General features: G+C 47.7%; 1 protein-coding gene across 4 annotated transcripts in view; it reads left to right on the top strand.

Moving 5' to 3' along the window:
* Positions 1–12855, top strand: part of daam1a (dishevelled associated activator of morphogenesis 1a) — an 84370-nt gene that overhangs the window by 57992 nt on the left and 13523 nt on the right. For all 4 annotated transcript variants that reach the window (XM_070443416.1, XM_070443415.1, XM_070443417.1 and 1 more), the window contains one exon: positions 4358–4442. In XM_070443416.1, the coding sequence (XP_070299517.1) occupies positions 4358–4442 (85 nt within the window). The remainder of the gene's footprint in view (positions 1–4357; positions 4443–12855) is intronic.

Here is a 12855-nt window from a genome sequence, read left to right as displayed (position 1 = left end):
TACAAGTTACAGACAACAGACATGGAAAGCGGCAACACACAGCTAGGGACCATGTTCACAAATCTGATTGACCTTTAGCCATGTCTTCAAAGCATTTTGAAAGTGTGATATGTGGTGCAGTTATGTGTGTCTGATGGCAGTTTTCCAGACATGGGAAGCTCTCACAGAGAATGCAGATTTACTAAAGGTGCTTTTCCTTAGGGGAACTATACAGTCACCTCTCATGGCAGACCTTGTGGATCTGCTGCCATATGTTTGGGTTTTCTGTTTAACAAAAATACTGAGTGGAGGGGGAGCCAAGCCATTTAGGATATTGAATACAAGACATGCATCGGGTATTGCACAAATTTTCCCAACTCAAGAGCTCATGCTTTCTGAGGATGTGACAATGATGTGGCTATTGGGCTTCCTATCAAGCACTTTGAGAGCCTGTTGTAGACGGATGAATAGGTTTTAATGTTGTACAGCAAGCTTGGGCCCAACTAGTCAAGCAGTATGTTAAGTGGTGGAGTATCATAGATTTGAAGTACAGTTCTGCTACCGTCTGTAGTCAAACAATTTTCGTATAAATCGGAATTAGCTAAGGTTGAATTTGGTTATTTGAATTACCTTTTTCACATGCTTTTTAAAAGAGAGGTTGGATCAAGTATGATGCAAGGTACTTAAAATCAGATACACCTGGAGCTTCTCCCCTGACACATAGACATGGCTCAGTAGCATCTGTTGCCCTCTTTGTGAAGAACATGCAAACTGTTTTTTCACATTAGAATGGCAAACACGAGTCACTGAGCACTTGTAACCTGGACCATTACAGTAGTGAGTTCTTGTGCAGCTTGTTGTTTGCTCTTTGCATGCACATATATCACTGTATCATCTGCATACATTTGAACTTCAGACCCAGTACAGACAGAAAGGCAGATCATTAATGTACAGGCTGAACAGGAGGGGCCCCAGTATTGAACCCTTGGGCACGCCCACATCATAGCTAAGAGTGGGCGACAGCTCATTGCTCACTCTGACACAGCTAGTCTGCGCTTCAAGGATTGATTTCGATCCATCTCAAGGCATCGGGGGAAAGTTGAACCACCTTTAGACAGGTTGTGATGAGAATCTCATGGTTTAAACAGTATCAAAAGCCTTCTTAGGTCCAGAAACACCAGCCCCAACAGCACCCCCTTTTGTCCATCTTGGACTTCACATTTTCCCAGAAGAAAGCAGTTGGCCGTTCTGTGGAGTGTTTCGCTCTGAGGAAAACTGCATGAGTGTAATGTGAAGGGGTGTTGTTGAAGGTGGCGCCAATCAGTTGTTCTGCCTACACACTTTCAGCAACCTTTGACACCACAGGTAAGTATACTAATGGGCCTGATAGTTAACTTCACGTCAGCAGGGTGCCTGATTTAAAGGATGGCCGTTATTATGGCCGACTCCATACCCTTGGAACACACCAGAACAATAGATGTGTTGGTGACCTTAGTAATGGGGCCAATGAGTGACTCTTTGTAGTTTTTATAAGAAAGGTAAGTCCATCCAAACACCATCTTTGGCTTTAGAGTTCTTTAGTGAGATAATCACTTGTTCAACCTTTGACTCAGAAACCTCCGCCTGTTTGATGAAGACAGGTTGAGTGTCATTCACTAGCCTGAGCCCAAGAAACACAGTGGAGGGGTTCTGTGTCCAGTACCTAACAGAGTCAATAAAGTAGGAATTGAAGGCTATGCTATTTTCGAACTGCATCCTGTGTTAGATTGTTTTTCCTCAACCGCATTTTTGATTTTCTAGGGTTCTTCTTTTTGCAGTGTTACTATGGTCTTTCCCTAGTTAACTTTTTTAGAGTTCTGTGAGTAGATGTTGAATTTGATCACTTTTTGGAATGACACTACGAATGTTCAAGTGCCCCCCTAGTAGTCCCTTGGGCTTAGCTCGTGGGTCCCAGATGACTCGAGAGTGATTGACACATTGAAAAAAGTTAAATTTTCTGTGTTTTCTGACGGCTGGGTTTAGGCCGTTTTGATTAGGGGCAGTTCGGTAGCGCAATTAACATTCCCTCCCGCCTGCACTGGATGCGGGGAACTAATTAAAACAGCTTGCGTACCAGAAGCAGAGTCAGGGATCGCATATAGCGACTCTGGTATGTTTGAAGAGTCAAAATCTATCCTGGAGCCGGGTGAGTCGAGAGAAACCATAGGACCACAGCACCCACCCACCTCCACAGCGGCGACGACATCCACCGCTCTACACTCCGGTGCGTATCGCTGGCTCAGTGATATTGGGCCCAGGATTGAGTTGCACATCCCCGGAGAGCAGGAGGGTAGTGAACAGGTAGTTTAACAGTTTCCGATAAATGTTGGACTTGTGTTTGTTACGCCTAAGCAGTTCAGTAGAATAAGGAGCGAGGTAGACTTGGCCATTATTCAGAACATTATGGTATGCTGTGTACTGTCCGCTCCCGTGGAACGGTGAACCAATGTGTTTGGTGTTGATATTCTCCGGTAGTAGACTGATTGTGTCATCCCAGCAAGGACGCACTGAGATTATCAGTAGAACAGCTACATAACTGACAATCATGGCAGAGTACTGGAGATAAAACACATAATTGCGCTTTAACTCTTTGCATGAGTTACTTAGCTGGGATCGGCGTACACCTGTTGGTTTAGATAAAATTACAGCATTCGATTGAGAAGCGGCACCTGCCGCACCACCCTGTCTTCCGTCCGCCATTCCGTCCGCCATATTTCAAGGCCTACCTTCAAACTCAGTTGCTCTTTGCTTGACATCATGGGAAAATCAAAAGAAACCAACCAAGACCTCAGAAAACTAACTGTTGACCTCCACAAGTCTGGTTCATCCTTGGGAGCAATTTCCAAACACCTGAAGGTACCACGTTCATCTATACAAACAATAGTATGCAAGTATAAACACCATGGTACCACGCAGCCATCATACCGCTCAGGAAGGAGACACGTTCTGTCTCCTAGAGATGAACATACTTTGGTGCGAAAAGTGCAAATCAATCCATCCCAGAACAACAGCAAAGGACCTTGTGAAGATGCTGGAGGAAACAGGTACAAACAGGTACAAAGTATCTATATCCACAGTAAAACGAGTCCTATATCGACATAACCTGAAAGGCCGCTCAGCAAGGAAGAAGCCACTGCTCTAAAACTGCCATAAAAAAGCCAGACTACGGTTTGCAACTGCACATGGGGACAAAGATCATACTTTTTGGAGAATTGTCTTCTGGTCTGATGAAACAAAAATAGAACTGTTTGGCCATAATGACCATCATTATGTTTGGAGGAAAAAGGGGAGGATTGCAAGCCAAAGAACACCATCCCAACCGTGAAGCAAGGGGGTTGGCAGCATCATGTTGTGGGGGTGCTTTGCTGCAGGAGGGACTGGTGCACTTCACAAAATAGATGGCATCATGAGGTAGGAAAATTATGTGGATATACTGAAGCAACATCTCAAGAGATCAGTCAGGAAGTTAAAGCTTGGTCGCAAATGAGTCTTCCATATTGACAAGGACCCCAAGCATACTTCCAAAGTTGTGGCAAAATGGCTTAAAGACAACAAAGTCAAGGTATTGGAGTGGCCATCACAAAGCCCTGATCTCGTCCTATAGAAAATGTGTGGGCAGAACTGTAAAAGCTTGTGTGAGCAAGGAGGCCTACAAACCTGACTCAGTTACACCAGCTCTGTCCGGAGGAACGGGCCAATATTCACCCAACTTATTGTGGGAAGCATGTGGAAGGCTACCTGAAACGTTTGACCCAAGTTAAACAATTTCAAGGCAATGCTACCAAATACTAATTTAGTGTATGTAAACTTCTGACCCATTGGGAATGTGATAAAATAAATATAACCTGAAATAAATCATTCTCGCTACTATTATTCTGACATTTCACATTCTTAAAATAAAGTGGTGATCCTAACTGACCTAAGACAGGGATTTTTACTAGGATTAAATGTCAGGAATTGTGAAAAACTGAGTTTAAATGTATTTGGCTAAAATGTATGTAAACTTCTGACTTCAACTGTAAAACACTAACTCTTTGTTTCTGCAACTGCTAAAGGTTTGGGACAGGTTATTTAGCTTGTGACTCTCTCTTTATGACTGATACTCACAGGCCTTTTCAAAATGGATACTACAACTCTAAATTTACTTACAGATTTTTGTGTGAGGCGACACAAATAGAACAGTACATAACATGGATGCACTGTACATTACTGTTAAAACAAACTGTTACACATCAATAACAAGACATTAACTGGTAAAACTGGTGTCCTCTCCTATTGACCATTTTAGATGTAATGTACAGTAGTCCTCTGTGGTAATGATAATGCTGTTGTGTTGCAGGCTGAAGCTGACCAATGAGGAGATCAAGAGGGCCATCCTGACTATGGATGAACACGAGGATCTGCCCAAGGACATGCTGGAGCAGGTGGGCCCCCTCTCACTCTCTGATACATCATGTAGTACTCCTCTCTCTCCCTGATACTGCATGTAGCCCTCCTCCCTTCCACTCTCTGATACAGCATGTAGCGCCTCCTCTCACTCTCTGATACAGCATGTAGCCCTCCTCTCACTTCTCTGATACAGCATGTAGCCCTCCTCTCACTCTCTGATACAGGCCATGTAGCCTTCTCTCTTCACTCTCTGATTAAGCATGTAGCCCTCCTCTTCTCTCTCTTGATACAGCATGTAGCCCTTCCTCTCTCTCTCTGTACACGCATGTAGCCCTCCTCTCTCCTCTGATAAGCTATGTAGCCCTCCTCTCTCTCTCTGATACAGCTATGTAGCCCTCCTCTCTCTCTCTGATACAGAGTTAGAACACCACTCCTCTCGTACAGTGTTAAGCCCTCCTCTCTCTCTCTGATACGAGGCAGTAGCCCTCTTCTCTCTCTCTGCATACAGAGAGCCCATCTCTCTCTTCTGATACAGCATGTAGCCTCCTCTACTCTCTCTGATACCGTAGTAGCCCTCCTCTCTCTCTGATCTTGAATATACATATAATGTTTTTTTATACAATTAGACCATCCTCACTCTCTCTGAATACAGCATGTAGCCCCCTGCTTCCTCTCTGATACGTATGTAGCCCTCCTCTCTCTCTCTGATACATGATGAGCCTCCTCACCTCTCTCTTGATACTGCATGTAGCCCTCCTCTCTCTCTCATAGATTGTACCTCTCTCTCTCTACAGTATGTGAGCCTCCTCTCTCGTCTCTATGACAGCATGTACCCTCCTCTCTCTCTCTGATCACATCTGTTACCCCCTCTCTCTCTCTCTGATACAGTATGTTCAGCCCTCCCTCTCTCTCTGATACAGATGTAGCCCTCCTCTCTCTCTTCTGATAACAGCATGTAAGCCTCCTCTCTCTCTCTGATACAGCATGTAGCCCCCTCTCTCATCTGAGTACATCATTGTAGCCCCCCTCTCATTACCTCTGATACATCATGTAGCCCCCTCCTCCTCTCCTCTCTGATCACCATGTAGCCCTCCTGCGTCTCTTCTCGCATCTGCTACTACATCAATGTTGCCCCTCCTCTCTCTGACTCTTGATACATCAAGTAGCCCGTACCTCTCTTCTCTTCACTTCCTGATTCAAACATGTAGTCCTAGTATGCTCTTCCTCTCACTCTCTGATACATGCATGTAGCCCTCCTCTTTCTCTCTCGATACATCATGTAGCCCCTCTCCTCTCACTCTCTGATACAGCATGTAGCCTCTCCTCTCTCTCTGATACATCATGTAGCCCTCCTCTCCTCTCACTCTCTGATACAGCATGTAGCGCCTCCTCTCTCTCTTCTGATACATGCATGTAGTCCCCTCCCTCTTCTCACTCTCTGAACACTAGCATGTAGCTCCTCTCTCTCTGATTCAGCATGTTAGCCCTCCTCTCTCTCACCTCTGATACAGCATGTAGCCCTCCTCTCTCTCTCTGATACATCATGTAGCCCCCTCTCACTCTCTGATCACAGCATCTGTAAGCCCTCCCTCTCTCTCTCCTGATACAGCATGTAGCCCCTCCTCTCTCTCTCTGATACAGCATGTAGCCTCTGCTCTCTCTCTTGATACAGCATGTAGCCCCCTCTATCTGATACATCATGTAGCGCTCCTCTCTCTCTATCTGATACATCATGTAGCCCCTCCTCTCTTCTCATCTGATTACAGCATGTAGCCCTCCTCTCTCTCTCTGATACACATGTAGCCCCCTCTCCTCTTCTGATACAGCATGTAGCCCTCCTCTCTCTCTCTTGATACAGTATGTAGCCCTCCTCTTCTCTCTCTGATACATCATGTAGCCCCCCTCTCCCGTCTGATACAGCATGTAGCCCTCCCTCTCTCTCTCTGATACAGCATGTACCCCTTCCTCTCTCCTCTCTGATACAGCATGAGCCCTCCCTCTCTCTCTCTGATACACATGTAGCCCTCCCTCTCTCCTCTCTGATACTCATGTAGCCCTCCTCTCTCTCACTCTCTGATACAGCATGTAGCCCCTCTCTCTCACTCTCTTGATACAGCATGTAGCCTCCTCTCTCTCACTCTCTGATACAGCATGTAGCCTCCTCTCTCTCACTCTCTGATACATCATGTACCCTCCTCTCTCTCCTCTGTGATCAGCATGTAGCCCCTTCTCTCTCTCTCTCTGATTCAGCATGTAGCCCTCCTCTCTCTCTCTGATACATCATGTAGCCTCTCCTCTCACTCTCTGATACAGCATGTAGCCCTCCTCTCTCCTCTCCGATACAGCATGCAGCCCCTCCTCTCTCCTCTCTGATACAGCATGAGCCCTCCTCTCTCACTCTCTGATACGATGCAGCCCTCCTCTCTCATCCTCTATACATGAGAGCCCTCCTCTCTCACTCTCTGATACAGCATGTAGCCCCTCCTCTCTCCCTCTCTGATTACAGCATGCAGCCCCTTCCCTCTCCACTCTCTTGATCAGCATGCAGCCCTCCTCTCTCCTCTCTGATACATGCATTGCAGCCCTCCTCTCTCACTCTCTGATACAGCATGCAGCCCTCCTTCTCTCACTCTCTGATACAGCATGAGCCCTCCTCTCTCTCTCTGATACAGCATGTAGCCCCCCCTCTCATCTGATACATCATGTAGCCCTCTCTCTCTCATCTGATACATCATGTAGCCCCCTCTCTCTCTCTCTCTGATACAGCATGTGAGCCCTCTTCTCTCTCTCTGTATAATCATGTAGCCCCCTCTCCTCTCTGATACAGCATGTAGCCCTCTCTCTCTCTCTCTGATACAGTATGTAGCCCTCCTCTCTCTCTCTTCTGTACACATGTAGCCCCTCTCTCTCACTCTCTGATACAGCAGTAGCCCCTCCTTCTCTCTCTCTGATACAGATGTAGTCCCTCTCTCTCTCTCTGATACAGCATGTAGCCCTCCTCTCTCTCTCTGATCATCAGTACCCTCCTGCTCTCTCTCTGATACATCATGTAGCCCCCTCCTCTCTCTCTCTGATACACATGTAGCCCCCCCTCTCTCTCACTCTCTGATACAGCATGTAGCCCTCCTCTCTCCTCACTCTCTGATACAGCATGTAGCCCTCCTCCTCTCTCTCACTCTCTGATACAGCATGTAGCCCTCCTCTCTTCTACTCTCTGATACAGCATGTAGCCCCTCTCTCTCTCACTCTCTGATACAGCGATCTATGTAGCCCCCTCTCTCTCACTCTCTGATACAGCATGTTAGACCCTCCTCTCTCTCACTCTCTTTATACAGCATGTAGCCCTCCTCTCACTCCTCTGCATACAGCTGAGCCCCTCTCTCACTCTCTGATACAGCATGAAGCCCTCCTCTCTCACTCTCTGATACAGCATGTAGCCCTCCTCTCTCTCACTCTCTGATACAGCATGTGGCCCCTCTCTCTCTCACTCTCTGATTACAGCATGAGCCTCCTCTCTCACCTCTCCTGATACACATGAGCCCTCCTCTCCACTCTCTGATACAGCATGCAGGCCCTCCTCTCTCACTCTCTGATTGACAGCATGCAGCCCTGCCTCTCTCACTCTTCTGACTTCAGCATGCACCCTCCTCTCTCTACTCTCTGATACAGCATGCAGCCCTTCCTCTCTCACTCTCTGATTACAGCATGCAGCCCTCCTCTCTCTCTCACTCTTATCATAACGCATGTCAGCCCTCCTCTCTCTCACTCTCCGTGATACAGCATTGCAGGCCCTCCTCTCTCTCACTCTCTGATACAGCATGCAGCCCTCCTTCTCTCACTCCTGATACCAGCATGCAGCCCTCCTCTCTCTCACTCTCTGATACATAGCATGCAGCCCTCCCTCTCTCTCTACTCTCTGATACAGCATGCAGCCCTCCTCTCTCTCACTTCTCTGATACAGCATGCAGCCCTCCTCTCTCTCATCTCTGATAACAGCATGCCAGCCCTCCTCTCTCTCACTCTCGGACTTACAGCATGCAGCCCTCCTCTCTCTCACTCTTCTGATACAGCATGTTAGCCGTCCTCTCTCTCACTTCTCTGATACATCATGTAGCCCTCCTCTCTCTCTTCTCTCTGACTACATCATGTAGCCCTCTCTCTCTCACTCTCTGATACAGCATGTAGCCCTCCTCTCTCTCTCTGATACAGCATGTAGCCCTCCTCTCTCTCTCTGATACAGCATGTAGCCCTCCTCTCTCTCTCTGATACAGCATGTAGCCCTCCTCTCACTCTCTGATACAGCATGTAGCCCTCCTCTCTCTCTCTGATACAGCATGTAGCCCTCCTCTCACTCTCTGATACAGCATGTAGCCCTCCTCTCACTCTCTGATACAGCATGTAGCCCTCTTCTCTCTCTCTGATACAGCATGTAGCCCTCCTCTCTCTCTCTGATACAGCATGTAGCCCTCCTCTCTCTCTCTCATGTAGCCTCCTTCTCTCTCTCTCTCTGATACAGCATGTAGCCCTCCTCTCATCTCTGATACATATGTAGCCCCTCTTCTCTCTCTCTGATACATCATGTAGCCCCTCTCTCTCTCACTCTCTGATACATGACATGTAGCCTCCTCTCTCTCTCTCTCTGATAGCATGTAGCCCTCCTCTCTCTCTCACTCTCTGATTCAGCATGTAGCCCCTCCTCTCTCTCTCTGATACATCATGTAGCCCCTCTCTCTTCATCTCTCTGATACAGCATGTAGCCCTCCTCTCTCTCTCTGATACATCATGTAGCCCCTCTCTCTCTCTCTCTGATACAGCATGTAGCCCTCCTCTCTCTCTCTCTCGTATACGCATGTAAGCCCCTCTCTCTCTCACTCTCTGATACATCATGTAGCCCCCTCTTCTCTCTCGATACATCTTCTCAGATGGTCTCCGGGTGCAGTTCTGCACTCTCGCAGTGCCTGCGCGCCACCAGAAGTCTCTGGTTCGCGCCCGCTTCCTGTCGAGCCGCCGAACCGAGTCCGTAGGGGCGCTGCACAATTGGCATAGCGTCGTCGGGTAGGAGTTTGGCCGGTAGGATATCTGTTCTCAGTATGTACCAAAAAAAATAATAATCAATCAAAAATCAAAATAAAACATTATATCATGCACTCTAACTGGTAAGCCTCCTCTGATAAGAGCCGTCTCTCATGACTAAATGTAAAAAAATGTAATGTATCATGTGTAGCCCCTCTCTCTCTCTCTCTCTGATACATCATGTAGCCTCCTCTCTCTCTGTCACTCTTCTGATACATCATGTAGCCCTCCTCTCTCTCTCTCTACTGATACAGCATGTAGCCCTCCTTCTCTCTCTCTGATACATCAATGTAGCCTCTCTCTCTCTCATCTCTGATACAGATGTAGCCCTCCTCTCTCTTCTCTCTATTACAGCATGTGCCCCTCTCTCTCTCACCTTCTGATACATCATGTAGCCCTCCTCTCTCTCTCTCTCTGATACATCATGTAGCCCCCTCTCTCTCTCACTCTCTGATACATCATGTAGCCCTCCTCTCTCTCTCTCATCTCTGATACATCATGCTTAGCCCTCCTCTCTCTCTCTCTGATACATGATGTAGCCCTCTCTCTCTCACTCTCTGATACATCATGTAGATCTCTCTCTCTCTCTCACTCTCTGATACTGCATGGTAGCCCTCTCTCTCTCACTCTCTGATACAGATGTAGCCCCCTCTCTCTCACTCTCTGATACAGCATGTAGCCTCCTCTCTCTCACTCTCTGATACATCATGTAGCCCTCCTCTCTCTCACTCTCGATACAGCATGTAGCCCCCCTCTCTCTCTTCTCTCTGATACAGCATGTAGCCTCCTCTCTTTCATCTCTCTCTCTGATACATCATGTAGCCTCCTCTCTCTCTCTCTCTCTGATACATCATGGTAGGCCTCTCTCACTCTCTGATACATCATGTAGCCCTCTCTCTCTCACTCTCTGATACATCATGTAAGCCCCTCTCTCTCTCTCTCTCTGATACTGCATGTAGCCCTCCTTCTCTCTCTCTTGATAATATGTAGCCTCTTCTCTCCTCTCTGATACTGCATGTAGCCCTCTCTCTCTCTCTCTCTGATACATCATGTATATTACCCCCCTCTCTCTCTACTCTCTGATACATTGTGTAGCCTCCTCTCTCCACTCTCTGATACAGCATGTAGCCCTCCTCTCTCTACTCTCTGATACAGCATGTAGCCTCATCTCTTCACTCTCTCATTCAGCATGTAGCCCCCCCTCTCTTCTCATCTCTTGATACATAATGTAGCCTCCTCTCTCTCTCTCACTCTCTGATAAGCATGTAGCCCTCCTCTCTTCTCTCACTCTCTGATACAGCATGTAGCCCTCCTCTCTCTCTCTCACTCTCTGATACAGCATGTAGCCCTCCTCTCTCCTCTCACTCTCTGATACAGCATGTAGCCCCCCTCTCTCTCTCACTCTCTGATACAGCATGTAGCCCCCTCTCTCTCTCTCACTCTCTGATACAGCATGTAGCCCTCCTCTCTCTCTCACTCTCTGATACAGCATGTAGCCCTCTCTCTCTCTCTCACTCTCTGATACAGCATGTAGCCCTCCTCTCTCTCTCTATCTCTCTCTCTGATACAGCATGTAGCCCTCCTCTCTCTCACTCTCTGATACAGCATGTAGCCCCCCTCTCTCTCTCACTCTCTGATACAGCATGTAGCCCTCCTCTCTCTCTCTCACTCTCTGATACAAGCCTAGCCCCCTCTCTCTCTCTCATCTCTGATCACATGTAGCCTCCTCTCTTCTCCACTCTCTATACAGCATGTCCTCCGCTCTCTTCTCACTCTCTGATACAGCATGTAGCCCTCCTCTCTCTCTCTCTCACTCTGCTGATACAGCATGTAGCCCTCCTCTCTCTCTCTCACTCTCTGATACAGCAATGTAGCCTCTCTCTCTCTCTCACTCTCTGATACAGCATGTAGCCCTCCTCTCTCTCTCTCTCTCTGATACAGCATGTAGCCCTCCTCTCTCTCACTCTGAGTACAGCATGTAGCCCTCTCTCTCTCCTCTCTCACACATGTACCCCTCTCTCTCTCCCGATACAGCATGTAGCCTCTCTCTCTCTCTCACTCTCTGATACAGCATGTAGCCCTCTCTCTCTCTCTCACTCTCGATACAGCATGTACGCCCTCTCTCTTCTCTCTCTCTGATACAGCATGTAGCCTCCTCTCTCTTTCTCACTCTCTGATACGCATGTAGCCCTCTCTCTTCTCTCACTTCTGATACAGCATGTAGCCCTCTCTCTCTCTCACTCTCTGATACAGCATGTAGCCCTCCTCTTCTCTCTCTCACTCTCTGATACAGCATGTAGCCCTCCTCTCTCTCTCTCACCTCTGATACAGCATGTAGCCCTCTCTCTCTCTCTCTCTCTGATACAGCATGTAGCCTCCTGCTCTCTTCTGATACAGCATGTACCCGCCCTCCTCTCTCTCTCTCACTCCTGATACATTCATGTAGCCCTCTCTCTCTCTCACTCTCTGATATCATATGTGCCCCTCTCTCTCTTCTCTGATACATCATGTAGCCCTCCTCTCTCTCTCTCTCTCTGATACATCATGTAGCCCTCCTCTCTCTCTCTCTCTGATACATCATGTAGCCCTCCTCTCTCTCTCTCTCTCTCTGATACAGCATGTAGCCTCTCCTCTCTCTCTCTGATACAGCATGTTTAGCCCTCCTCTCTGATGCATGTACTCCTCTCTCTCTCTCGATACAGCATGTTACCCTCCTCTCTCTCTCTCTCTGATACATCATGTATGCCCTCCTCTCTCTCTCTTTCTCTGAACAGCATGTGCCCTCTCTCTCTCTCTCTCTCTCTGATACATATGTGCCCTCCTCTCTCTATCTGATACATATGTAGCCCTCCTATCTCTTCTCTCTCTCTCGATACTGCATGTAGCCCTCCTCTCTCTCTCTCTCTCTGATAGATCATGTAAGCCCTCCTCTCTCTCTTCCTCTGATACATCATTAGCCCTCCTCTCTCTCTCTCTGATACATCAGTAGCCCTCCTCTCTCTCTCTCTCCTCTCTCGATACATCATGTAGCCCTCCTCTCTCTCTCATCTGATACATATGTAGCCCTCCTCTCTCTCTCTCTCTCTGATACAGCATGTAGCCTCTCTCTCTCTCTTCTCTGATACATCTGTAGCCCTCCTCTCTCCTCTCTCTCTGATACACATGTAGCCCCTCTCTCTCTCTCTCTCTCTGATACAGCATGTAGCCTTCCTCTCTCTCTCTCTCTGATACCAGCTGTAGCCTCCTCTCTCTCTCTCATCTCTCTCGATAACAGCATGTAGCCTCTCTCTCTCTCTATCTCTGATACAGCATGTAGCCCTCTCTCTCTCTCTGATACAGCAATGTAGCCCTCCTCTCTCTCTCTTGATCTCATGT

Source organism: Salvelinus sp. IW2-2015, linkage group LG4q.2 (assembly GCF_002910315.2).
Source record: "Salvelinus sp. IW2-2015 linkage group LG4q.2, ASM291031v2, whole genome shotgun sequence".
In the NCBI taxonomy this organism is placed as follows: domain Eukaryota; kingdom Metazoa; phylum Chordata; class Actinopteri; order Salmoniformes; family Salmonidae; genus Salvelinus; species Salvelinus sp. IW2-2015.
The sequence above is the reverse complement of the archived record's forward strand: the minus strand, read 5'-3'. Positions and strand labels throughout refer to the sequence as shown.